The sequence below is a fragment of the Centroberyx affinis genome, unplaced genomic scaffold (assembly GCF_046629955.1).
Source record: "Centroberyx affinis isolate AG114_WGS23_722 - 3 ecotype Tasmania unplaced genomic scaffold, CSIRO-AGI_Caff_v1 ptg001785l_1, whole genome shotgun sequence".
Taxonomy (NCBI): Eukaryota; Metazoa; Chordata; class Actinopteri; order Beryciformes; family Berycidae; genus Centroberyx; species Centroberyx affinis.
This window is the reverse complement of record NW_027280176.1, coordinates 102189-128604: the sequence shown is the minus strand read 5'-3', so window position 1 is coordinate 128604 and position 26416 is coordinate 102189. Positions and strand designations below refer to the sequence as shown.

The window sequence follows — 26416 nt, the reverse complement described above, 5'->3', positions numbered from 1 at the left end:
ATTACAATCAAATGATACATGAACATAAATAACCACTATAAGTTATTTTGATCGGTGCATCCCTAGTAAAGAATATTTGTTCTCCAATCTTGGTATTCTTGCTTTTCTTTCAATTGTTTTTGTTCTACTACTCCCTTAACCCACTATACAAACTCTACACATCACTTCCTCTCCCACCCATGGGGGCTTGTCGCTGTTGCTGCAGGGTCCGGATGGGTGCAGCCGCGAGGCCTCTGTGTTTGTGGAGGACTGGGGCAGGAGGGTGTGGGAGAGACATATAGTAAAGGGCACCATCCCCTTCCGTATTCTTAAGAAAGGCTGTGTAAGGCCTGCTCTCTCTTCTCTGGCCTCCTTTTTTTTCACCTCCCTCCTCTCACCTTGTCTGACGTCTCCCCTTGCTCCCTTGTTCCCTTCCTCCCTGCCACCTTCTTCACATAAATCGGGGTTAGTTCTTTTTATTAGATTCAGGAGTCATTTCTAGTCCTGCTTTGATAGAAATTTTAATAATTCTTTTTTTTTTTTAGAAGGAATCATTAGAGACCAGTGACCCTCTGGCTTCACCCTATTTACAATGTTTTTGTTTTTCTGCAACCATCCCCCAGTTGCTCTTGAGTGAGGAGTGGAAGGAAATTATTTCTATTTTGAAGACTGGGCATTTGTAATAGGTTTCATAGGGAATATTTTTTGAGCTAAAACCTCACTATGTCAGGCGAGTGAAGTGAGCTGGGTGTCCTGAAACTGAGCTGGGTGTCCTGAAACACATCCAAAAGTGCGGTGGCTGGTGGGACAGGAGCAGGAGTGTTTTTGGATGTGGAACTTGACGTTTCCCCTTTTTGCCGAAGCAGCGGCTGATACGCATAATATGCCCCAACCTCCATCCCCCCTTCCCCCTCCCTTGGTCTATGTGGACTGACCTCCATTGAGTTTGGCTAATCGGCTAACAGGCAAATGTGGTTTTCAACACTCCACTAACCAGGGTGCTTCCTAAACCTGCCACCACCACCACCGTCCATTTCCACCCCCTTTGCTGCATTCTGTAGAGCTCCAGTATGTGTGATGTCATGTTGAGATGACAAACATGGGACAGTACATGTGAGTGCTGTGTACACCAGCGATCTCCAACCAATTGACCTTATTCACACGGCGGCCATTTTCAATACTCAGGGTGGGAAAGTCAAGTCCAGCCTGCTCTGTCCTGTTGTGAACCAAGATACATCATACAAACATTTATCATTTCACAGATTCCTCACTGAAAAACATATTTGAAACGAATGGAGTTCAAGAATCCAGAGGAATGTGTTTACATTTTAATATATTTAGTCCATTATCGTTAGCTACAGTCTAGCCTAGGTAGCTAGTAGCTTACGAACTAGCTAGTAAGCTAACTAACCTCCCTGCTAAATTCAAAATGTCGCTGTGGTTGTTGTTCTCGAGATTGCTAGCTAATTTGGTGACTGTTAGGTTTATCTGTGTTTTGTCCTCACCTTTGTGTTAAAATAATGCTATTTTTATGTCTTCAAGGTAGAGTTTCTTACCCCAAGTGGTCAAAATGGCCGCCGTGTGAATGAGGTTAATTCTAAACGAAAGTCTACAGCTGATTTTCACTGACCTTCAACCAGAGAGTAAGATATAAGATAAGATGTTTATCTGCAGACTTTAGTGGTGGCAGTGATGCTGGTGGCAGAGAGTGAGGGTCACATCCTCTGAGGACTTCAATGTATATGAAATATTTCCTTTTCTTGCCAAGTCCGGTGACACATTTGCTCATTCATGGTTGCTTGTTGTGTAGTCTGTGGTTATAATGGACTTCTGTTTTGGGAGTCAATTTGTATGGTGGGATCAACAAAATACCCCACTGCAAGTCATGGATAGACTACTATACTACAGACTATCAGACTATAGTGCTGTTTGGATGTGATGCGTCATTCTCGCAATGAATCTTTGGGCTTCTTAATTGTCATCGTCAGCCAAGTACCCATCCGATGCAGCCTTGGATGGCAACTTTCGGGATCCTTATCTGTCCTCCATCCTCAGCGTTCTTTGGTTTTGGAATTGTACTTCAACTGTTAGATTTTAAGCCATTTTATGCATTATGGAGGACACAAAAATACACAAGAGTGCTTATGTTGAGAAAGACTGAGGGCTGTTCGATTCCAGGAATTTTGGAATTCCAAGAGTCGATTCCAACGTTTTGTTGTAAGCCAGTCTTTTGTTGCAAACTCTTAAAATCTTACTTTGTTTTCATGTTTCTCAACTAAAATGCCGCCACACCACCAATGTGTGTGGTGTAGAATTAGGCCTTTTCTCAACAGTCAGCAACAGTGTCTAATACCTGGTCTAATCTCTCCCTTTCATGCTCTCTCACTCTGTTGCTGGGCGAACTTGAGCCACTATGTACACTTATCAGAACTGCTAGAGAGGAATCCAGTTCTGGGATTAACTCGTACATGCGCGTACAGGGAATCTACATCTTCTGTACTGTGTGGAATCGACTCAACGGCTTTGGAGTCGGTTCTCAATTCCCAAATGCCTGGAATCAAAGAATCGATTCTTTCTGGAATCGACCCCCAGCCTGAACAAAGACCCATTGCATACACATGGCACATGGTTGGAGACCGCTCGTATACAGTGCTGTATATGTGTGTACTCTCTCTCACACACACAAACACACCGAGACACACAACTCATTTCATATCCTTATGCCTCCAGGATCCTGAGGGCAAGCCCAAGAAGGCTAACATCCGGGACAACCGGGACGGGACGTACACGGTGTCCTATGTACCAGACATGACAGGACGCTACACCATCACCATCAAGTACGGAGGAGATGAGATTCCCTACTCACCCTACCGCATCCACGCCCTGCCCACCGGAGACGCCAGCAAGTGCCTGGTCACAGGTCAGCCTTCCCATTTCACTCATGTACCGTAGAATGAGACTAACCCTAACCCATGACATGTGAGATGTTGCAGCGTCACATCCACATGGAATCACATATTTTCCTCTTATTTTTCTACAGTGTCGATTGGAGGACATGGATTGGGTGAGTATTTTTTACACTCACATATTCTATGAAATCACTGCACAACCTTTCATTAGATTAGGGTTTGACTGATAGACGTTTTTGGATTGAAGCTGCTGGTAACTGATATTTTGTGATGATATTCAATACCTTTACATTTGGCCATTTTAATGCCAAAAAATAAAGTAGAAAAGCCTATGAAACAGCATTAGACCATGAGACACTAAAATTCTTCATTGAAACCCAGGATAATATTAACAATGATAAAGAGTACAGCAAAATAGTAGTAGCATATTCATGCATACTTGCATAGAATCTGATCAAAATGTTGCATTAGAATAAATTCAGGTTAAGGGCTGATATTGCAGTAGTTTCTGGGATAACATCACAATATGCAATATAATAATAATAATTATTATTATTATTGATAATAGACTAGAAATTTGATGTAATTTATAAGAAATAAAATAGTACACAAAGTACACATTGTATATTGCAATATTTTGGCAGGACAGCATCGCAATCTAGAATTTGGGATATCGCCCAAGCCTAGTGGATATGCTATCTTACAAACTGCATCATATCCATTATACCGGAAGTGGTGACACTAACCAGACCATATCTGATTTTTAATAAATGGACAATAGCTCGATATATATTGGCAAACTGAGATGTTGATCTAACCCTAGTATGGATGGACAGGGCAGGTCCTTGACATATATGATTAGCGTCCTGATCGTCCATCTTCACAGGGTCAGGTCTCGGTCCCACCATCCAGATCGGAGAGGAAACAGTCATCACTGTGGACGCAAAGGCTGCTGGGAAAGGGAAAGTCACCTGCAAGGTGTCAACCCCCGACGGGGCAGAGCTGGACGTGGACGTGGTGGAGAACGCCGATGGAACATTTGACATTTACTACACAGCGCCAGAGCCGGGGAAATACGTCATCACCATCCGGTTTGGTGGAGAACACATCCCCAACAGCCCCTTCCATGTGGTGGTGAGTGTTACATGTTCTGACATGACCACTGATACTGAGCATTGTCGTTGTTTGGACGGATCTCTTGTGTGGATTTTAAATGATTATTCCAATGCAAATCTTGACAGAGTAACATGGTACCTTTAACAACATTGTGATTTATCGTAAGGATATTGAATAGCATGGTGTGTCTCTCATAACAAGTGAAAACTTCCTTAATGATAGTTTCGTGCTTGCCAGCTGTGAGCATCTTGGCTAACAAGCCGTCTAGATTACGACAAATCCAAGACAGCCATCAATGGTCACACAAAACAATAACATTTTCAAGTAACCTGAAAATGTAAGACCCACTACGCTAACTTTACGTCCTCAACAAAGGTCTTAGTCTTACAACGAAGAAGTCCAACAAACAATATGCAAAACCTGACTCAAACAGTCTAATGTTGTAAAACAATAGGACTTAGCTTATCAGGAAACCAGGCGTCTTGAAATGAATCTTCTACTAGCTAGGCTAACACTTCTACAAGCAGTTTGAATTGTAGAGAAATGTGAAATGGAAACTTAAATTTTCCAATGCAACTGCAGTGAAAACTACGGTGGCCCTGAGGGTCAAAACACAACATTTCACAAAACCACAACAACATTTCACAAAACACAACGACATTTCACATTTCACATTTGTCGTGTTTTGTGAAATGTCGTTGTGTTTTGTGAAATGTTGTTGTGTTTTGTGAAATGTTGTTGTGTTTTGACCCTCAGGGCCACCGTAGTAAACTAATCCCAGCAGGAGCATCAGCTGGTCTATGAAGGTTACTAACACAGGCATTTCAGACCTGGCAGTTCAGCAAGGACCTAATGAAAATCCTACAGGCTCTTAGACACAGCAGCACACGGAGATGCTGGACACTTCTGGCAAGCATAAAAAACCCTCATTAAGATTATAATTGTGTGTGTGCATGGTGGTGTGTGGGTTCCCTAAATGTGTACCTTCCTTCCCTGCTAGGCCAGAGATACCATCCCTATAATAGAGGAACCATGTGACAAGCTACAGTTACAGCAGCCCTACGCTCCCTATGTGGGCTACCCCCCTCACTGGGTATACACCTACGTCTCCAAAGTCCGCTCTTGGGATCACCAGACATGCAAACTTTTCATACAAACTGTCCTCATCTGCATCATTTTTTTTCATACGTCATGCATCTTGCAGTCTCTCTATCTACCATGTTGTATCCTGGCTTACAGGCGTATACGGCATTGCTGGTGCTTTTCCAGACCTTTCATTGTCAATAACAACCCAGATCCAATTATAGACATTCCCCCTGTTGCCCCAGCATGGTGCCAGCATGAGTGCTTTATTTGCATGATCGTTACCTACCCGCCTCTTTCAGCCTCTCTGCAGTCTGGCCTCTGACTCTGGCCTGTCCTCAGTCCCTGCTGCGATTCCACCGCCAACCCTCCCTTGCCTGTCCTTCAGCTGGCTCGTATCCCAGAATTCAAATAGTAATTGCAATGCCCCTCCCCCTCTGGCTCCGTTCTAGGCCACCGAGGATCCCGTCACCCCCGTGGACGGGATGGAACCCATGCTCCGCCCCTTCAATCTGGTCATTCCTTTCACGGTGCAGAAAGGAGAGATCACAGGTAAGATTGTGTGTGTGTACATGGCTATTTTTGAGGGGATAAAATGAATTGGTCAGATTTCAGAGTAATCAGAGTGTAAATGTATGAATGTGATGCAGGGGGATATTGGAAAAGAGCATCGAGCTCAGTTGAATTTCCTTGGATAAATGGTTTAAAAGTGACGTATCAAAGAAAGATAGGCAAAGAGAAAGATATAGGGTTCCTCTGGAAATTTCTGGAATGTAATGGAATTTTGAAAGACTGGGAATTTGATCAATTTGATCAGTTATTTTGGGGAGTCAGGGAATCTCAGGGAATTTTACAAATGAGCCACTTTACAGGGATATAGCAGAATGTATTTTCCAACTTGTTTCACATATTCATTGCATTAGCAGGCTTTCAGCCCAACTGGAAAGTGGAAACCAAACTGAAAAGCAACATTAACAAACCAGGGAGGAAGAACATGTTTAGGTCACAGAATGGCACTCACATCAGGACCACTTGACCGTGTGTTTCGTCCACCAGGTGAAGTGCGCATGCCCTCCGGTCGGACCGCCTGTCCTCACATCACCGACAACAAGGACGGCACCGTCACCGTGAAGTACTCCCCCACCGAGAGAGGCCTGCACGAGATGGACATCAAATACGACGGCAACCACATCCCAGGTAGAATTTGCGATTCCGACTGTCAGGACAAATGAAATAGAAATGTATGAATTTGAATCAAATTGTGAAACAACGCATGTATACAGAGTTTCTTTGTTTTCTCTGTCTCTTACAGGAAGTCCGCTCCAGTTCTATGTGGATGCCATTAACAGTGGCCATGTGACGGCCTATGGTCCTGGTCTGAGCCACGGCATGGTGAACCGACCCGCCACCTTCACCATTGTTACCAAGGATGCTGGGGAAGGTATCCTACTATAACGTACTGCAACTGTACTAGATTCACTATATTTTACATTTTGAGCTTGGTGGCAGTTCAGCTAAATTCAAATTTGGATAGTATTTTTAGTAGTTTCTTACTTTCTTTCTTTTTTGTCATTTTGAGGCTTAGTTAACTCCTGCAACTACCAGCTGTTTTAGCTATAAAAGAAAAAGAAAGGGAATTGCATTATTTCATCTGTTAATTACATATCAGACCCAGTGTGCAGCCTCTTTTAAATCTCTTCCGAAAAAGCCCTTTTATGAACAAAGCTTTTTATATTTTCCACTTTATTTCATGTGTTGTGTATTTTTCTGTTTCACTACTTTGATTTTATTTATTCACTTGTATTTTGTTTGCACTTAGCGACATTCTGCCTTTTTCATGCTGTAAAGCACTTTGTAACATTTGTTTTGGAAAGTGCTCTATAAATACATTTTTTTTAAATTATTAATTACACATTAATTACAATTACGCAATTGCCAGACTGAGTGTAAATGTAGAAGTGATGGACATTACATCCAACATATATTGTGATGAAACATTCCTTCATTTTATTTCAGATAAAATAATTTATTAGTTAGCATCCTAATCTGTGTCATTTGTGCAGTAATGTGATTTTATTTTCGATGACATTTAATTAGCAAAACGACACTGCCTCCTTCCTTCTTTCGCCATTTCCTCCTCACTCATCTTGTGCTCTCTCCTGCTGTGTGTCCAGGCGGTCTGTCGCTGGCTGTTGAAGGTCCCTCTAAGGCAGAGATCAGCTGTAAGGACAATAAGGACGGGACCTGCACTGTGTCCTACCTGCCAACTGCTCCTGGAGACTACAACATCATCGTCAAGTTTGATGACAAACACATCGCTGGAAGCCCCTTCACTGCCAAGATAACCGGTACTTCGCATTGTGTGTGTGTGTGTGTGTGTGTTTATGGCCACAACATATAAAATGTGAATTAGCTGCGTATCCATCAGCTCGGTTGAAGTAAAAAAATTGATCATTAGAAGAAAAAAAAACTAGAACTAGGGAACTAGGCAAGGGACGATATATCGAAATTCAATATATTGCAATACAAAAATGTGGCAATATGTATCGTGGGACAGAAAAATTAATTGCGAAATTAGCTACCTTTTATTATGCTGTAGTAATCACAAATGAGATGGCTTGACAAGCTCTCCATCCAAATTATATTATTTGCACTTTGTATTGACATTTTTAAATTGTTGTAGCAAGGCAATGGCAATGAGTCATACTCACTGAACCTTTATTTATTATATCGTAGTATCAAATCGTGAAACCCATATCACATATCAAATTGTATGGTGAGATAAGCATATCGTCCCATCTCTAATATTGAGCAAATTTTTTTGAAGCTTGCCATTTCAGTTTGGCTGTCATCACATTTAAATTGCAGTATAACAGATGAGATTTTCAATACATTTTGATGCTCTACATGCCCAACCTACTAAACTGGTCAGTCAGTAATCATGATGTTATCCAAGACTGTAAACTAATTATTTAACACTACTCCAAACCCTTTGCTGTCTCATTAAGTGGTGTTGCTAAAAGATAAGGTGTTGTCTGTATCCATGACTGTCGTAGAAACACACTTTCACTTTGTTAAATTATTTGCCGAGACGCTCACAGCTGACAGGCATGTAACTCTTGCTGAGCTAAGTTTTCACTGTCTCTGTCTGACCTCTAGGGGACGACTCCATGAGGACGTCTCAGCTCAACGTCGGCACGGCGACGGACGTTTCCCTGAAGATCACCGAGACGGACCTGAGCAGCCTGACGGCGAGCATCAGAGCGCCGTCCAGCAACGAGGAGCCCTGCCTGCTCAAGAGGCTGCCCAACCGCCACATCGGTCAGAGTCTTAGCAGGGCCGCACGCAAAGGGTTGAGGAGTCGGTTCAGCTTGACCTAGGCCCCCCCCCTCCCCGACCAAGTTAAATTATCCTAGATAAACCTCTGTAGCCAACAAAAGACCTCTGAAACCTCTGATAATTACACATTGTACACACACAAAAAAACTCTGAATCCACAAACTCTTTGTTTATTATTGCTTTTAACATGTGCTAATCTTTTTTTTTTAAGTTCCAGGACTTCAAACCATGTCATAAAATAGAACCAAACTCAGATTTTCCTTCTTTCAGTTTAAATATATCTCAGCAATAAAAAAAAAAGACAGTATAGCGTGACTTAAGCCAGGACATTCACTTAAGTGTCGGCAACAATGCGACAGGGACTGCAGAAGATCCCATTTTTAAATAATTACAACCCAGAAACAGGAGAAATTCCAAATAATCTTAGTCTGCAGCAATAAAGTGGCTCCTCCTTTCAAAGAACAGAAGTTTCCAAAGAAAAAATTATAATTTGGCTTATAACTGTGTCTGTGCTGTGTCTCTTTCCCCCCAGGTATCTCGTTCACGCCCAAGGAGGTGGGCGAGCACGTGGTGAGCGTGAAGAAGAACGGCAAGCACGTGACCAACAGTCCGTTCAAGATCATGGTGGGCCAGTCGGAGATCGGCGACGCCAGCAAGGTGAAGGTTTACGGCCAGGGACTGGTGGAGGGACACACCTTCGAGGTGGCCGAGTTCATCGTCGACACCAGGAACGCAGGCAAGGCAGTTTCACAGTTTATGGTGACTGTATAAAAATAGGTGTTGAGTAAAAAAGACTTTCCAGTAATTCTGAAAACTATTTTCCAATTGTATGTTTGTGAATGGTCTTTGTGCATCCATGTAAACTTTCAAATTAAGGTGAGGCACCACAGATGACAACTTTTCAAATATTAAATCAAAAACCAGAAATGTAATATACAGCTCTGGAAAAAATTAAGGGACCACTGCAAAATTATCAGGTGGTTTTACTATTTATAGGTATGTGTTTGAGTAAAATGAGTAAAATTAACATTTTTTTATTTATTCTATAAACTACTGACAACATTTCTCCCAAATTCCAAATAAAAATATTGTCATTTAGAGCATTTATTTGCAGAAAATGACAACTGGTCAAAATAACAAAAAAGATGCAGTGTTTTCAGACCTCGAATAATGCAAAGAAAACAAGTTCATATTCATTTCTGAACGACACAATACTAATGTTTTAACTTAGGAAGAGTATATTTTTTGAGTATTTTTTATACCAGCTGCATGAAGATCACCAAGCACAAAATTACAAAAAAAGGCCATTTTCCCAAAATGACATATTGCCTATATGCAAAACCTTATTTTTTTTAACTTCATCTCTTGCTGTTTCTGTTTTATGGGGTGAGATTTTAGCCATTTTGTATTTTGTAAATCTGATCTAAATTACCACTTATTTGGTTATTCATCATGAAACATGTAACTTACATGCAAATTTGCACATTTTTTTAATGATATATTTGCTAATTTCAGTATGTTTATAACAAAACAAATTGAAGCCAGAGTAAAAGAAGTGTTTATTTGTGTCCATATTCAACATATAATATTTAATTTCCGATAGGATAAATTAATTTTTTCCCTGTTCACCTGTGGAGCTTCACCTTAATTGTGTGGAAATCAACCACAATTGGAGTTACCCCATTACCACTTTGCTCATCCACAACACTCCTTCCTTGTCTCTGTCAGGTTATGGAGGTCTGGGCCTGTCCATCGAGGGCCCCAGTAAAGTGGACATCAACTGTGAGGATGTGGAGGACGGGACATGTAAGGTCACCTACTGCCCCACTGAGCCAGGAAACTACATCATCAACATCAAGTTTGCTGACCAGCACGTCCCAGGTATGAACTGGGTAGAACTGGACAGGGACCTGGAACACAGCCTCACTGTGCAGTATTCCCAAATATTATCTCTGATCATCAATTATGACCATTGATAATATTTAGTATTTCAAAGAGCATGCAGGTAGTTCGTTTGCAGTTGGGGCAACGGTAGCTAGGCTTGGGCCAATATTCGATAATACTGAATATCCCAATATTTTGTGAATATCACAATATATTGAATGTCTTAATATAATAGGATATTAATAATAATAATAATTAGAAAATGATATTTGTGAAATATTGCAATATTCAATATTAGGGATATATTAGGACAGTCAAATTAGATAATAATAATAATAATAGTAATAATAATAATAATCTTTATTTATAGAGCACTTTTCAAAATCCACGTTACAAAGTGCTTCACAAAGGCAGCAAAATAAAAATAAAACAGACAAGTCATAAAATCATCAGGTTTTAAAAGAAAACAGATCAAAACAATTTGGTGTATAAAAACCAATACAAAAAGAAAAACCGAGATAAAGTAAGTAAAATAAAATCCCCCAAAATGATGATATTCAATTTTGGATATTGCCCAAGCCTTAATGGTAGCCTAGTGGTTAGAAAAGCAGACTTGTGGCAGAAAGGTTGCTGATGGGAATCCTTGGATTGGTTTAAAGATTAAGACACTTAACCTCGGATTGTTCCATCCCAACAGGAAGTCCGTTCACGGTGAAGGTATTCGGCGAGGGCAGGATGAAGGAGAGCATCACCAGGAAGAGACAGGCTCCCTCCATCGCTACCGTGGGCAGCACCTGTGACCTCAACCTGAAAATACCAGGTGGGAACCAAGATTCGGGCTGATATGTCTTCCACCCAGCACGACCTCTGTCTGTCCTCTTCGCTTCCCTCGTCTCTCAGTACACACTCCAGCCGCCTTCCTTTTGCTTCGGTCAAAAGCCCTTCTTATCCCTCGCTCTCCCTGTCTCCTCTTCCTTTCTTCTTCCTTCCTCCTCCTCCCTCGCTCCTACCCTCCTTCCCCTTGCTATAGGTAACTGGTTTCAGATGGTCTCGGCTCAGGAGCGCCTGACCCGGACGTTCACGCGCAGCAGCCACACGTACACGAGGACAGAGCGCACGGAGATCAGTAAGACCCGCGCGGGGGAGACCAAGAGGGAGGTCCGCGTGGAGGAGAGCACCCAGGTCGGAGGGGACCCGTTCAGGGATGTGTTCGGAGACTTCCTGGGCCGGGAGAGCCTGACAGGCTTCAGCGGGATGCAAGGCGGCAGACAGCAGCCGCTGCAAGAGGGTGTGTGTGTGTGTGTGTGTGTGTACTCATATCGTCGTGAGAACCACTTTGAGTTTTAGACCTTCGGAGTGAGCACATTTTTTGTAAAGGAGGTCATTTTGAACGGTTCTCACTTCTACAAGGGGCTAATTAAGGATGAGGACTTGGGTTTAGAGTTAAGATTAGAATTAGAATTAGGTTTAGGATAGGTTTAGGGCAGTGGTGGAAGAAGTACTGAGATCTTTTACTTAAGTAAAAGTAGCAATACAACAATGTAAAGATACTCCATTACAAGTAAAAGTCCTGCATTCAAAATCTTACTTAAGTAAAAGTACATGGTACTTTTATTGGCAGCAAAATGTTCTTAGAGTATCAAAGTAAACGTACTCATTATGCAAACTGTCCCCATTTAGAGAGTTATATTTTTCATAAATTATTGGAATATTAATACTGATTTATTGACATACATGTACATGTAAGCAGCATTTTAAAGTTGTCAACATGAAGCTAATCTTAACAATTTAGCTATACTTTGGGGTAATCTAATCTATAACAATGCTATTTTATAGTTATTTTATAAAGATGATCAAATGTTTTAAATATAAAATATTGATCTGAAAAGTAACTAGTAACTATAGCTGTGAAATAAATGGAATGGAGTAAAAAGTACAATATTTCCCTCTAAAATGTAGTGGAGTATAAGTACAAAGTAGCATAAAATGGAAATACTCAAGTAAAGTACAAGTACCTCAAAATTGTACTTAAGTACAGTACTTGAGTAAAGTACTTAGTTACTTTCCACCACTGGTTTAGGGTTAGGAAGCTCCTCACAATTAACACAAACATAACTCTTTATATAGTAAATGATTACTAATATTTGATATTTTTTGCATCTAAATCCTGGCTGAACATAAACTAGGGACAACGATAGCACCTTGATTTCTAACATCTTAGTCAGTTATAATAGGCCTGTGGTTATTTTACAACCTCACTTTTAATTTAATGCTGGCTATTTTTAGCAGGTTTCCAGTGTGTGTGCATGTGTCTGAGTGTGTGTTAGATTGGGAACATTCTCCCTCTTTCTGCTCTTGTCCCAGATTGGAAAGTAATGCTGTCTGCTATAAAGCAGTGCAGCGGTGTGCTGGTGGAAAATGTGACCCACCAAGTTTGGATAGCTGAACCAGACTATCACACAAAGCTGGATCACACTTACTGTAGCTGCTTTTACATGCACAGTGAATTTCGCTCTTAACCCGGTTATTCAACTAACTTGTTTTTGTGATGATGCATGTAAACATAACTGGGTTAGAATAACACAGTTAAGCCCATGCTGTGATGATGAGAAACCTGGTTAAGATGTCTGGCTAAAGGCTCAATTATGCTCAACGTTAAATACGTATACGGATACGGATGGAGCCTTCTGTCCGTACTCTGCGTTCGTTTCGTCCGTATTTGTGCACGTTTTCTGAAAGCTTACGAATACGGACGAAACGGAGCAGTACCACCGCAGTACCACCGGAAATCGTGGGGGGCAGTGTAGCCAATAGTTCAAGCGAGACCAGCGAGACACTGGTCTTTGACTCTCTACTGCCCTCTAGTGGATGTATTGCTTATCATCCATGCCAAAGTAAAGGACGCATGGAAGTGACGGTTACATTGTTTGAAACTGACGTATTTATTTCCGTACGTAAAGGGAGCATAAATGAGTCTTTACTCCCATATTAAACAGGTTACTGTGGCATGGGAACATCTTACTGCTTTCACATTTCTTTCCCATGTAAGAAAAGTACGCTTGGGGTATCAAAAGCCGCATTTCCACTGCATGGTACCAGCTCAACTCGACTTGACTCTACTCTCCTTTTTTGGTTTTCCATTGGGCAAGTACCAAAAAAAAGTACCAGGTACCAGGTAATATGGTACCTGGTACTGTTTTTGGTAGCACCTCCGTCGAGGTTCCAAGCAAGCTGAGGCGAAACCAAAAGGTGACGTGAAAACACTGTAGACTACTGATTGGTCAGAGAGAATTGTCATCATTGCGCGATACGGGACATCCTGCACAAAGCACTGCACATTGAGGGGGTACTATCTGCAGTGGAAAACCAAGTGGTACTACCAAAAGGGTGTAGTGTTGAGTCAAGTTGAGGCGAGTTGAGCCGGTACCATGCGGTTGAAAAGCGGCAAAAGGTTCAGATTAACCTGAATAAGACCTTAACCAGAGTATGATCCATAGCCAGGCCACTCTGTGCATGTAGACATAACCAAAGACTCTGAAGACCTCAGTCACAAGGACAAACCATCTGATCCACGTCCCTCTTTTTCCTCCTCCTCCTCCTCCTTCTCCTCCTCCACTACCAATCCCTTTCCCCCTGTCAGGTGAGGCGGGGTCTCAGGAGATGACGGCTCAGGTCACCAGTCCGGGAGGGAAGACGGAGGATGCCGAGATCATCAAAGGAGAGGACAGCACCTACAGCGTCAGGTTCATCCCACAGGAGATGGGCCCTCACACGGTCAACGTCAAATATCGGGGGCAGCACGTGCCAGGCAGCCCCTTCCAGTTTACCGTGGGGCCCCTGGGAGAGGGAGGGGCACACAAGGTCCGAGCCGGGGGCACCGGCTTGGATAGAGGAGTGGCCGGGATGCCAGGTAAGTTGTAGAACTCTTATTTTATTTGTTTGTTTTTTGCAGGTATTAGACAGATTTCCCTTCCCCAACCATTTACCACTATTCTTTTTCACTGCTATACATTTACACTTTACGGTACGATCACACACCAACAGTTTAATTTCTTTGGCCCGAAACACATTTGGTTCATATAGGTTCCCACTGCCCAATTACAAGTGAAGTGCTTGGAAGATGGCCAAGACCCAAATTTTTAGGCAGGATGGGCAAATCTGGTTGAAATCAGCCCGATAATCTTGTAGTGTTTCACCAGCCTTATGCAGTACTGGGATGCACCACTAGGGGTCAGTGTGTGATATGTGTGTGTGTCTGTTGTTTCGCAGCCGAGTTCAGTATCTGGACCAGAGAGGCCGGCGCTGGCGGCTTGTCCATCGCCGTAGAGGGACCCAGCAAGGCCGAGATCACCTTTGAAGACAGGAAGGATGGATCCTGTGGAGTGGCCTATGTGGTTCAGGAGCCTGGTGAGACACGCATAGGCTGTAGTAAAGAGATTAGATTGGATTAGATCAGATCAGATTAGATCAAATCAGATTACATTAGATCAGATTAGATTAAATTTTCTTGATCCCTGTGGCGAAATTGGGCCATTGTAGCAGCAGATAATAGGATACAGCAAAGAAGAATAGGATATAGGTAAGAATAGAGCAAATGAGAGTTATATACTCATCTGACGATACCAACACTCAGACATATTAAGTGGAAATGTATGAATGAAAATCTGCAAAAAAAAAAGTCTATGTGCAATAAACATATATATACAGTACTGTGCAGTACATTTAGAAACTTTTCATTTAATTATTTTTGAAAGCATCTTTGCTTTACTTTTTTTCTTTTACATGTGCCTAAGACTTTTGCACAGTACTGTATATATATACAGTATATATACGTGCAATATATAACAATTAGATGAGTATGAGGGTATGAGAGGGACAATGGGCATCATTTATCAATACTTTTTGTAAATTTGTGTGTACATTTCTGTGTACAATAATATGAACTAAAAACCATATTCCTTAACCATAACCATATATGAACTAAAAACCATATTCATGAAATGTTCAGAAGCATCTGTTTTCAATCGTATTCACTTGCATATTTTGAATGAATCCCAATCACTCGTAATTGGGATTCGCATTCACAGGACCTCAGAAATGCCATATAAGGCAAAAGAGAACACCCACAAACATGAGGCTCAATATGTGAAAGATTACAGCATATATACAGGGTGTGCAAAAATGTTCACCCACAGTTACCTGATTTCAGCTTAAAATTTGTGAGACACTTAAATCATTTCTCATTCATTATTAACACGTTTCATTGCATCTTCAACCCATTTAGAGGGATATTTTAATACACTCTCACAAGTTGTTACATTATGCTCTTGGTTCTATTCTCCAGGTGACTATGAGGTTTCCATTAAGTTCAATGATGAGCACATCCCAGACTCTCCCTTCATCGTCCCCATTGCCACCCTGTCGGATGACGCTCGCCGCCTCACCATCACCAGCCTGCAGGTGAGAAAACGCACACACACACACACACACACACACACACACACAGGCAAACAGGATGAAGAGCGTGCAGAAGCTATTCAGAGATTAGACAGTTTATATAGACGCAGTTGAGTTGCTGAGGTCACAGCTATATGAATAGGCTCCTCTCTCACATGAACTATAAACTCTCCATATTACACCCACTGATGTGTCATCCTCTATATTAGAGGTGCCACTTTGATTTGCTATGAATAGATTTATTATTAGTGGATGGGTTTGGCTGGCTTCTCTGAAACCTATATGGGGAGTGGGGTATATTTCTGTGTGTGTGAGTCTTTGTGTTTGCGTGTGCTCTTGTGGCAGTGAACCTCTGCCACCTCCCTGTTTTAACTAAGCACTGTATATTTGGCGTTTGACCTTTGTGGTTAAGAGTGACAGTTAAAGACTCATTAAAGCTTTCCTTCTCACTAATTCATGCGCCGTACCTCCTTCTATTTTAAGTACTCTTAGCAGTGGTTCTCAACGTGGGGTCCGGGGACCACTGGGGGTCCTTGAGGGGGTTCCAGGGGGTCCCCAGGAAATTGATGAATTGTTAAACTTCACCATTATTTCATTTACAAGAAGTTAACACAATTAGAGAATGTAGAAGAATGACTGTTTTGATCATAGTTTCTCTGTTATCTCTCTACCTACAATACAGATAGTCATGGAATTCTGGACAAAATCATATGTGACAATAAAAATATTTTCAGATCTCATCAAATGGGGGTCCATGGCTCTAATGTGGACTAAATTAGGGGTCCTTGATATGAAAAAGGTTGAGAATCACTGATTTACAGCACATAGCGCCACATACTGCCACGACTGATAAAATTGCAGCTTACCCTCCCCTCTCCCTCCCCTTATTCCTCTATTCCTTTGTTCAGGAGATGGGTCTAAAGGTGGGGCAGGAGGCCTCGTTCGCGGTGCAGCTGAACGGAGCCAGAGGGCTGATCGATGCCAAGATCCACACCCCGTCCGGAGCTATAGAGGAGTGCTACATCACCGAGTTGGACACCGGTAAGACCCATAGATCAAGTGTTGCAGCTGCACTACGCCAGATTTGTATGTAAAAACACACCTGTCTTATCAGCAAGGTTATTATTGTTAACGAAAACTAACGAAATAACAAAAACTAGGTGTGAAAAAACATTTTTGTTAACTGAAATAAAAATAAAAATGAGGCTTTACGAAAAAACGATAACTAACTGAAACTGTATTGTGTGTTTACAAAACTAACTAAAATAAACTAAAATTATAGAGAAAATGTCTTTAGTTTTCATCTTTGTCAATTTATTTCATAAATTAGTATTTTGGGTGGATATGAAATCTATCTTCCAATTTTTTTTTCTCAATTTTCTTTTACCTTTTTGAATCTCGCCCCTGACAAATACCCCATATTACAAAAAAAGACTAAAACTAACACTGAAACTAATAAAAACTATACTAAAACTAAGCATTTTCAAATGTTAGTTTTTCAAAAAACTAAACTAGCAAACCCACTTTAAAAACTAATTAAAACTAAACTGAAATTGAAAACAAAAAGTCAAAACGAAATAAAAATAAAAACTAATGAAAAATGCAAAACTATAATAACCTTGTTTATCAGCCTATAATTACAACGTGGGGCTGCAACAGAGAAGGGCGTCCCACCCCAACTAATTGGGACGTGACAGATTTGCCTATTTGCCCAAATGAAATTCTGGTGTCGGGTATGGTCGCTGGTGGGAAATCTTCTGTGCACAGGACGTGACAAATCAAAATTGAAAATGAAAAAAGAAAAGTACAAGGTATCAAGTTACTTAAACGGAAGACATGTCTTTTGCCTCTCTTGTCCCTTTGGTATAATTTGGTATAAAATGATCATCGACAAGCAGTGTTGGCAACATTTCCAAGGTATTTGCTGCATAAAAGGTCACTACAATTCATCTAATGGCATCGTGTGCTAATCTGCATATCAATGTATTTGCTTCACCGAGAGAGGAAAAAGAAGGAGAGCTTGTCGACGGGTCCTCTTTCTTCTCTCATTAGCTCAAACAGGCATTTCTTGTTGCCAATTGGGGCTGCCAGCGTGTGGAAATTGCATAGTGCTGTGTTGAAATGTTAAGCACAGCCATTTTCAGCAGTGGCCATTAAGGTGGTTGAAGGTGTAATTTAGCCAAAGACAAAACAGATAGCGATAGAAAGCCTGATTTCCAAACTAAATTGTTATTCAAGGTGATAGATCCTAGAAATGTGTCAAAACCCATCATTACTGTTCAAACCCCTTGCGTATTACGTCTTATTGTTCTCTTGCTACAGACCAGCATGCTATCAGGTTTATCCCGAGGGAGAACGGAGTCCATTCTATTGATGTTCGCTTCAACGGGAGCCACATTCCCGGCAGCCCCTTCAAGATCCGGGTGGGAGAACCAGGGCAGGTTGGAGATCCGGGCATGGTGTCCGCCTTCGGACCTGGCCTAGAGGGAGGATCCACAGGTAGGAATCATTCACACTGCAGTCTTCAGCCACACACATACAGGCATACTCAGTCTCTGTGCTGTTGGCAGTAAGCACTACACTTACATTAACGTTGACATTATTGCCGCCCACTTACATTTTGAAAGCTGAGAACTGATGTGTTTCTTCCTCTGTCCGTCACCTCTGTCCCCTCCGCTAGGCGTGGCGTCAGAGTTTATCGTGAACACGTGTAACGCCGGGTCAGGAGCTCTGTCTGTTACCATCGACGGGCCATCTAAAGTGAAGATGGACTGCCAAGATTGTCCTGAGGGCTACAAGGTCACCTACACCCCCATGGCTCCAGGAAGCTATCTCATCTCTATTAAATATGGAGGTCCCCAGCACATTGTTGGCAGCCCCTTCAAGGCCAAAGTCTCAGGTGGGTCATGTGGACAGCAACACCACATAGACTGGGGATTGGATTGGACCAGAATCAATATTATTGTAAAGATGGACATTGAAAAAACAAGTGAAAACTTGTTTTGTGCTAGTTAAATTCTTGCAACGAAGAAGTCCAACAAACGATATGCAAAATCTCAATCAATCAATCTAATGTTGGAAAAACACTAATTGCTGATGCTTCCACAAGCAATATGAATTGTAAAGAAATTGAAAAATCAATCTTCCAATGCAACTGCAGCGAAAACTAGTGTCAGCAAGAGCTTCAGCAGGTCTATAAAGGTTACTATCACAGGCATTTCAGACATGGCAGTTCAACAAGGATATAATGAAAATCCTACAGGCTCTTAGAAACAGCAGCACATGGAGATGTTAGCTCCTCTGGCAAACACAAATAGGAAGCTGTTTGAGTAAAGTAAGCAATGTCTTTGTTAGACCATTGTGAATCTCAGCCTCTCAGAGTCTCCTCATCCCTCTCTCTACCTCTTTGACACACAGACAGGGATTTAGTACAAGCACACAGGGCTCTTTGTGTTTAATGTTCAAGTAGAGCATAGTTATGTTGAACGTGACGGTATTACACAACCTTAAATTGCTCTGTGAGCATTCTCTTTAAGGGTTAGCTCTTTTACATCTAGTACATGTGTACTTCTATATCCGCCTTTACACAGACAGACACATACATCATATAGATTTATGCCGGGTAAATAGTGGAGCTGACAGAGGTTTGATTTGTGTGTAAAGATGTGGAGCCTGAGACAAGGACATTGAAAATAACCCACCACTGACCTACTTCACAACCCAGTAGAAAAGCAGAAAAAAAGGTGATCATCATATGGCATCACTACCACCAAGATAAACGGAAATCAATGGAAATCAATAACTTACATCAGTTTTATACTCCTTATGATGTATACTATGAATTTACATCATAAAGATGTATACTATGAATTTACATCATAAAGATGTATGTAAGACTAAAAAGGTGGTTAAATCTATTCTGCAAATAACAATGTGATGGTTTTCAGTGGGTTTATCCTCCACTACATCCCTGGTTCTATACTATACTCACATGACCTACTTCACAACCGAGTAGTAAAGCAGAAAAAAAGCCTGACCTGACCCTCAATTTGTTCTGTATAAAGTAAACACCATGCTAACCATGTGCCACTGCAAGCCTTCTATCAACTGTGCTTACGGTGTACATGGAAGTTGGACAATCAGTGGGAAACTATGGCAAGCAGTGTTGCCGTCTACTCAGATTTAAGGAGCTAGCTTGCTTGTTAATAGCCTACTGAGACTACAATGGCCAGCAGTGAGATAAAAACACAAGTTGAAGCGGCAGTAGGAGACTCCCAGATATACAAAATATACAAAAATATACAAAATACAAAAGCATAAATGGAGTAACAGAACAGTAACAAAGACTAACAAACAAAGCTTGACACAAACAAATATAAAATGAAAATGGTGCAGTAAAAATGATATTAAGATGTTAAATTTGGTGCACGAATTTCAAAGCTTTTCTATTGCATGAGGTAGATAATGTTCTAATGTAGGACTCTGCTTCCTTTTTAAAGGTACAAAAAAAAGGGTTTAGTTTTTAACACCTTACATTTATGGATATAAAACTTGGCCAGCAATATGATGAGATTACACAGGAAAAAAATCACTTTCTAATTACAATATATCAGTTTTCTGCTTGAGGCAGAAAGTGTTTTGACAGTCCCACCCTTCTCCTCCTCAGTTGGTCAAGTTCCCTCCCCAACACTTGTCACTCATCTTGATGAGCTGTTATCTAGCCTGAGGCTGAGGTAACCAGCGTCCATAAAACCTCCACAGCTGTTGAAGAAGCAGACGGAGAACGCAGCCAATCAGCAATAAACAATGCAATGCTGATTGATTGACACCGCGTTTGTGAACGTTTAGCTTCACTGTTCTTTCTTTTCTTACTACTTTTTCTTCCATTACTTCCAGTGTTGTTGTTGCTGTCACCTTGATGGCCACCACCAGCTCACTGTTGGAAAACATCCATATGACACCCATATGATGCAATAGTATACGCCCCAAAACGTCCCAATGCCCCAACATCATTGAAACTCAGCATGATTTTTTACCCAGGTCATCTGTGTACAGAGGGCTTATATCTCTTCAATTCCCTCTCTCTCTCTCTCTGTAGGAGCTCGTCTATCTGGCGGCCACAGTCTACACGAGACGTCGTCCGTTCTCGTGGAAACCGTCACCAAGACGTCAGCGATGGGCGGGGCCTTCGCCTCCCTGCCCAAATTCTCCTCGGACGCCAGTAAAGTAATCTCCAGGGGTTCCGGCCTATCAAAAGCCTTTGTGGGGCAGAAGAACACTTTCACAGTAGACTGCAGCAAAGCAGGTGAGGGACAACGCACCTACAAACCCACAAGTGCTTGGATGCACAGTAGTGTTCAGACCAAGGTTATTATAGTTTTGCATTTTTCATTAGTTTTTATTTTTATTTCGTTTTGACTTTTTGTTTTCAATTTCAGTTTAGTTTTTATTATTTTTTAAAGCGGGTTTGCTAGTTTAGTTTTTATTTTTTGAAAATGCTTCGTTTTAGTTTAGTTTTTATTAGTTTCAGTGTTAGTTTTAGTCTTTTTTTGTAATATGGGGTATTTGTCAGGGGCGAGATTCAACAATTCAAAATACTAGGCTTATGTATGAAATAAATTGACAAAGACGAAAACTAAAGACATTTTCTCTATAATTTTAGTTTATTTTAGTTAGTTTTGTAAACACACAATACAGTTTCAGTTAGTTATCGTTTTTTCGTAAAGCCTCGTTTTTATTTTTATTTCAGTTAACGAAAATGTTTTTTCACACCTAGTTTTCGTTATCGATAATAACCTTGATTCAGACATCAGAATTTTGACTTCTATACCAATACTAAGTTTAATAGCAAAAAATTCTCAATGTCATAGAACAACAAGTTTCACCAAAATCACCATGGAAAGCACCATACATTCAATATTAGTGACTTAAATAAATGTTCAACTCTGCAAAATTAATATATCAAAAACTTGAATAAAAGTGTGCAACAGAATTTCAGCTTGCCAAACACATTTGGTCAAAGTATCCACTGTTTATGAAATTAAATATTGAATTCAGTCTCTCACAATGGTATCGAAGTAATATTTGGATTATCATGACGACGCAGATGCACATGATGATGATGACTGATCGCACTGTCCTTCCCTCCGCAGGCACTAACATGTTAATGGTGGGGGTCCACGGGCCGAAGACCCCCTGCGAAGAGGTGTACGTCAAACACATGGGCAACAGGATGTACAACGTCACCTACACCGTCAAAGAACAGGGCAACTACATCCTCATCGTCAAATGGGGGGATGAGAATGTCCCTGGCAGTCCCTTCCATGTCACTGTCCCTTAAAATGGACCCTTGTACGTCCCTCTACTGTAGCTCCAGACCCTCCTACCCTCCCACATGCACTAAAGATGCAAAGACTGGTTTTTTTTTGCCTGTTCAAGGGGACAGAACTGACTATTCACGCCTGGTGCCAAATTTCTCATTTATGTCTTCCTTGCTTTCAAACCACTCTTGGTGATGTTACACACCTGCACCGACAGCAATTTCATATCCAATGGGAAACAGGTACATTAGGCTTCAGTTACATACAGTGATATAGTGGTAAATGAAAAAGGAGGGTAAACTATGACCTCCAGTAGGTGATCATCATATGGCGCCACTACCAGCAAGATAAACGGAAATCAATAGCCTAACTTACATCAGTTTTATACTCCTTATGATGTATACTACACCCTAAAAACTATTCTGCAAATAAAAATGTGATGGTTTTAGATGGGTTTACCCTCCACTACATCCCTGGTTCTATACTATACAATTACAATCCATTGTATTCGCATGACGTCAATCACCACAGCCATTTGCTGACATTAGTAGCAAGAAACGTGATCAAATGGAGATCACGCTGGTTTGTGATCTTACCGTCTCAAACCACTAGCCTCCACTGATTCTACAAGGAAGTTGTCAGGTTATACATTAGCCTACTTGTTGATTATTAAGTGCATTTCCTCCACAATCATTTCATGCATGTCAACAATATGGAGGTACTTACGGGTTTTGCGAATACTATGGATTGCAATTGTATCGTGTATGTTTTTTTTCCCCCTGTTAATTTATGCATTTAGTTTTAAACAGAAGATTGTATAAAGAGGAAATAGAACTGAAATGGAGTATGTCATGTCTGGTCAAACCTATGTGTAATGGTAACAGTTTCACAGTACACAGGTATACTGTCACCCTTTACTGCAGGTTAGTCGTCCAAAGAATGGCCCACAATGCTGCAGAAGGCCAAAGTGATAGCCAAGGATCAGGACAAGCTGTGATGTGACTATGTTTCATGGGAAAAACTCTATGCTTTTTGATTTTATTTATTCAGACCTTCCTTTGTTTTCTTTGACAGAAAATGGTCTTATTGTTTAGAAAGAGGAAGTGCTCAGTTGATCTTTTTTCTTCTACATCGTGCCATCTGGTGACCTGGCAGCCGCTGCCATGGACAGAGAGATATGATGGGCTGAGATTTTTTACTATAGGAAGAAAGTGCGGTGTAGCAATCAATTTATTTTGTGAATGTTGAAAAAACACAGATGTTACAGTGAAACAATATTATAGAGTGACATTTTATAGTGATTTTGTATGTATCAAAATGAATGAAAGAAATGAATTCTTAATTGTTTGATATATTAACCTTCAATTTGGCAAGATTGTGCAGGCATAATAAAAGTTTATTTGCTAACTTGCCATAAAGAACCACTATGGCCTGTCTGGTGTCTAATTTAGAGATTAGAATGAAACTGAAATCTAAAGAAGGAAAATCAGAGCCATGCATGCGAGTGTTACTTGGACACAAACTCTAAGGTCCGCAGCACAATTTGTATTGTAGTGGATGTAAAGTCCATACCTTTAGTTTTTGAAGCTTAGTTTTGAGTTTCAAACCCGTTCTACCAAGGCAATGATACCACTAGCTGCTAAAAGATATTTTTGCTACAATTTCAGAGTGCTAATTAGCAAAGAGTAGGCTAACTATTTGGTTAGCAAAAAACAAACTGCTCTGATTAACATTACAGATTTAGCATTACTTGACAGAATAAGCTCGAGTGAAGTTAACGTTATTTGCTTCCCTTCACATTAGTGGTCACATCCCAGAGTTGATACATTTATCCGTCAAAATTTACTATGGAAACACCCCAAACATTAGCTAGTAAACCAAATATCAGATTACTGTAGGTGTAATTAAGAAAGAAAATCTGGAATGTTAGCTTACTTTAATTAGCGCTCTGAAATTGTAGCAACAATAGCTACAATGGTGTCGTGTGTGTTTATTTGATGGTTTACAGCAGAGAAAAGCACTATATTGGCAGAAAGGGGGAAGACGTGCATGACAAATATTTCCTGACAACCTGTTGTTGAGATAGACGCCGCAACAGTGTCACAAACATGGAAAGGTTAGCTAATGGTTAGGCTTAGGGCTTTAGGCCACTAAAAGTTAAGGTTTGGCAACTAAAACAATTTGGTTAAGGTTAGATTAAGGTTTTGGTCATGGGTAAATTAAAAAAACGTTCACTCCCAGTGGAAAACTGGAGTATGTTTGCATTTTAAGACATTATGCTCACGTCATGAAATTTCAAGAGAACTTCTAACAACAGTATTCACCAATGTACTGTAGTTTTGCTCTCTTTTTTAGCTTACTACAAAGACCATAACCCCCTGAAACATGACAAACAGGATGTCTGTCTGAAAGGCAGGACCATATGTACAAATGCAAAGTGTAACTGACTTCGTAACTCCTTTTATTGGATAGATATCTAAAAGTATATATTGAATTCACCAAAGGAGTTTTATGGGGCTCCTCTGTATTTAGAAGGTTGTAATTCATAACTGTAAAGAAATATCAATTTGGTGTTTTCAGCGGCGGTGGCTCACTTTGTCTAGTGAATTATTTTTATGCAACCATCCACTTCTTAACAGGGATACTTAACAAATTTAGGAAATCATGGTTGTGCTTTGTTCTACCCTGGGTAGGGGTATCTCGAAAAATTTTAGTCTCTGCCTCTGCACTATCAACTGAGCCACCAAGATGCCCCCATGTGGCTTTTATGGAAGATGTGGGACAAAGGGAGGGAGATCTGAGTTGGATTTCTTGACGTGTAACGATGGTACAGTCAAACGAAGTGAGTTTCCTTTCTAACTTATATGTCAAGTGAGGGAGAATTAACATTTCCTTAATTTTGGTCCCTCATTTTTCCTTCTTTTGGAGACGAGGTACAAAATGTAACCTTCCAAACATGAAGCATATTCTTCCGTGTGATCTTGCTGAAGAAAACAAATAAGTTTGGCTACCACAGGTCTTGGCCAAGTTTTGAGAGGTATAATCCTCAGACTCACTCACCAGCAGCTCACTTTTCTTGTTGTGTCTCCCTGGAATCAACTCTCTTTCTCTCAGATGTGTTCCCGCTGTCTCAGTCTCTACCCGGTTTCCCCCTCGGGGATCTTTAAAGTTTCATCTAGTCGTATCGACAACAACCAGGGGTGGAAAAAGACATGCTGCTGCTGCTGCTCAAGAAGAAGTACTGTTGCTTTGCTGAAGTTTGCTTTTACTTAAGTAGAAGTTACTGGTGTAAAAATCTACTTAAGAGAAAGGAAAAAGTGGAAAAAGTAAAGTCAAATTACTCTTTTCTTCTCAGCTTAACCATTCATTGTTATTGGTTCCATAATCAGCCAATTTATAATTCTTGGTATAGTTCTGAGTTATTGAGCATTAAGGGTTTGACAAACCAGCTGGCAAAACCATTATGTACTTTCTATCTTTTTAAATATGTAACCCCAAAATGTAAGCTTATAATTTCAAGCTCATGATTTGTCGAGCTTCTGAATCATTGCTTATGGAAAACCTACATTTGTTCTCTGTAATGAAAGTGATTTAAAACGTAGCGAAGGATACGACTTCAGTAAAACTACTGGCTCGAAAAAAACACTCAAAAAAGTGCCAGTGCACAAAAAAGCTACTCAATTACAGTAATAAGAGTAAATGCAATTCACGACTTCACACACACACACACACACACACACATCACACGCACACACTAGAATCCGGCCATGTCTTTGACCATGCCCAATTGGCTGCTAATGGAACGTGCACTGCCTCCAATCCGTGCCTCATCCATCATTGATAGTGAGTGGAATTGATATTCTGCAGGATTTATGAAATGGAAAGGGCCTCCAGCCACTGGGGAGGCGGGCCGGTCTAAATTATTAAGCCACAGTTACAGAACCTGAGGTGTTTGTGCAAGTACACTCTGTGAACAAACTGGATTTCCCGAGAACGGGGGCACATATTAACATGCTGATTTACACGGGTCCCGTCGAAGATAAGGGCCATCATATTCACACTCTCTCTCTCGCCTGTAATCCATTTTTATTGACTTGCCTTGTGTCAGGTTGTAGCGATGCAGCAGGCGGTGGCTAGGTGGCAGCAGAGCTTTAGGAAACCCAGCATGCAAACTACAGTATTCCAGTGATGGAGATAGGTTAGTGGAGCAGAAGGCAGTTAGTAGTGCTCGTTCCAGATATTACCACATGCAAGGTAATGTATTTACTGGGCTATATATATGGTAAGAATGTAGGTTCACCAACATGTAACCCTTCATATCCAATGCCT

At 40.9% G+C, this 26416-nt stretch overlaps 1 protein-coding gene across 1 annotated transcript in view; it reads left to right on the top strand.

Moving 5' to 3' along the window:
* Positions 1 to 23409, top strand: part of LOC139652350 (filamin-C-like) — a gene marked incomplete at its 5' end in the record, with an annotated part of 50217 nt that extends 26808 nt beyond the window's left edge. The window contains 22 exons of the mRNA XM_071529389.1: positions 206 to 322; positions 2710 to 2899; positions 3020 to 3043; positions 3775 to 4022; positions 5005 to 5097; positions 5540 to 5639; positions 6144 to 6284; positions 6400 to 6528; positions 7262 to 7435; positions 8247 to 8408; positions 8959 to 9162; positions 10155 to 10307; positions 11008 to 11130; positions 11341 to 11598; positions 13951 to 14220; positions 14580 to 14717; positions 15655 to 15770; positions 16676 to 16808; positions 18090 to 18266; positions 18448 to 18666; positions 20866 to 21072; positions 21920 to 23409. Coding sequence (XP_071385490.1) covers positions 206 to 322; positions 2710 to 2899; positions 3020 to 3043; positions 3775 to 4022; positions 5005 to 5097; positions 5540 to 5639; positions 6144 to 6284; positions 6400 to 6528; positions 7262 to 7435; positions 8247 to 8408; positions 8959 to 9162; positions 10155 to 10307; positions 11008 to 11130; positions 11341 to 11598; positions 13951 to 14220; positions 14580 to 14717; positions 15655 to 15770; positions 16676 to 16808; positions 18090 to 18266; positions 18448 to 18666; positions 20866 to 21072; positions 21920 to 22107 — 3564 coding nt within the window. The remainder of the gene's footprint in view (positions 1 to 205; positions 323 to 2709; positions 2900 to 3019; positions 3044 to 3774; positions 4023 to 5004; positions 5098 to 5539; positions 5640 to 6143; positions 6285 to 6399; positions 6529 to 7261; positions 7436 to 8246; positions 8409 to 8958; positions 9163 to 10154; positions 10308 to 11007; positions 11131 to 11340; positions 11599 to 13950; positions 14221 to 14579; positions 14718 to 15654; positions 15771 to 16675; positions 16809 to 18089; positions 18267 to 18447; positions 18667 to 20865; positions 21073 to 21919) is intronic.
* Positions 23410 to 26416: the final 3007 nt, after the last annotated feature.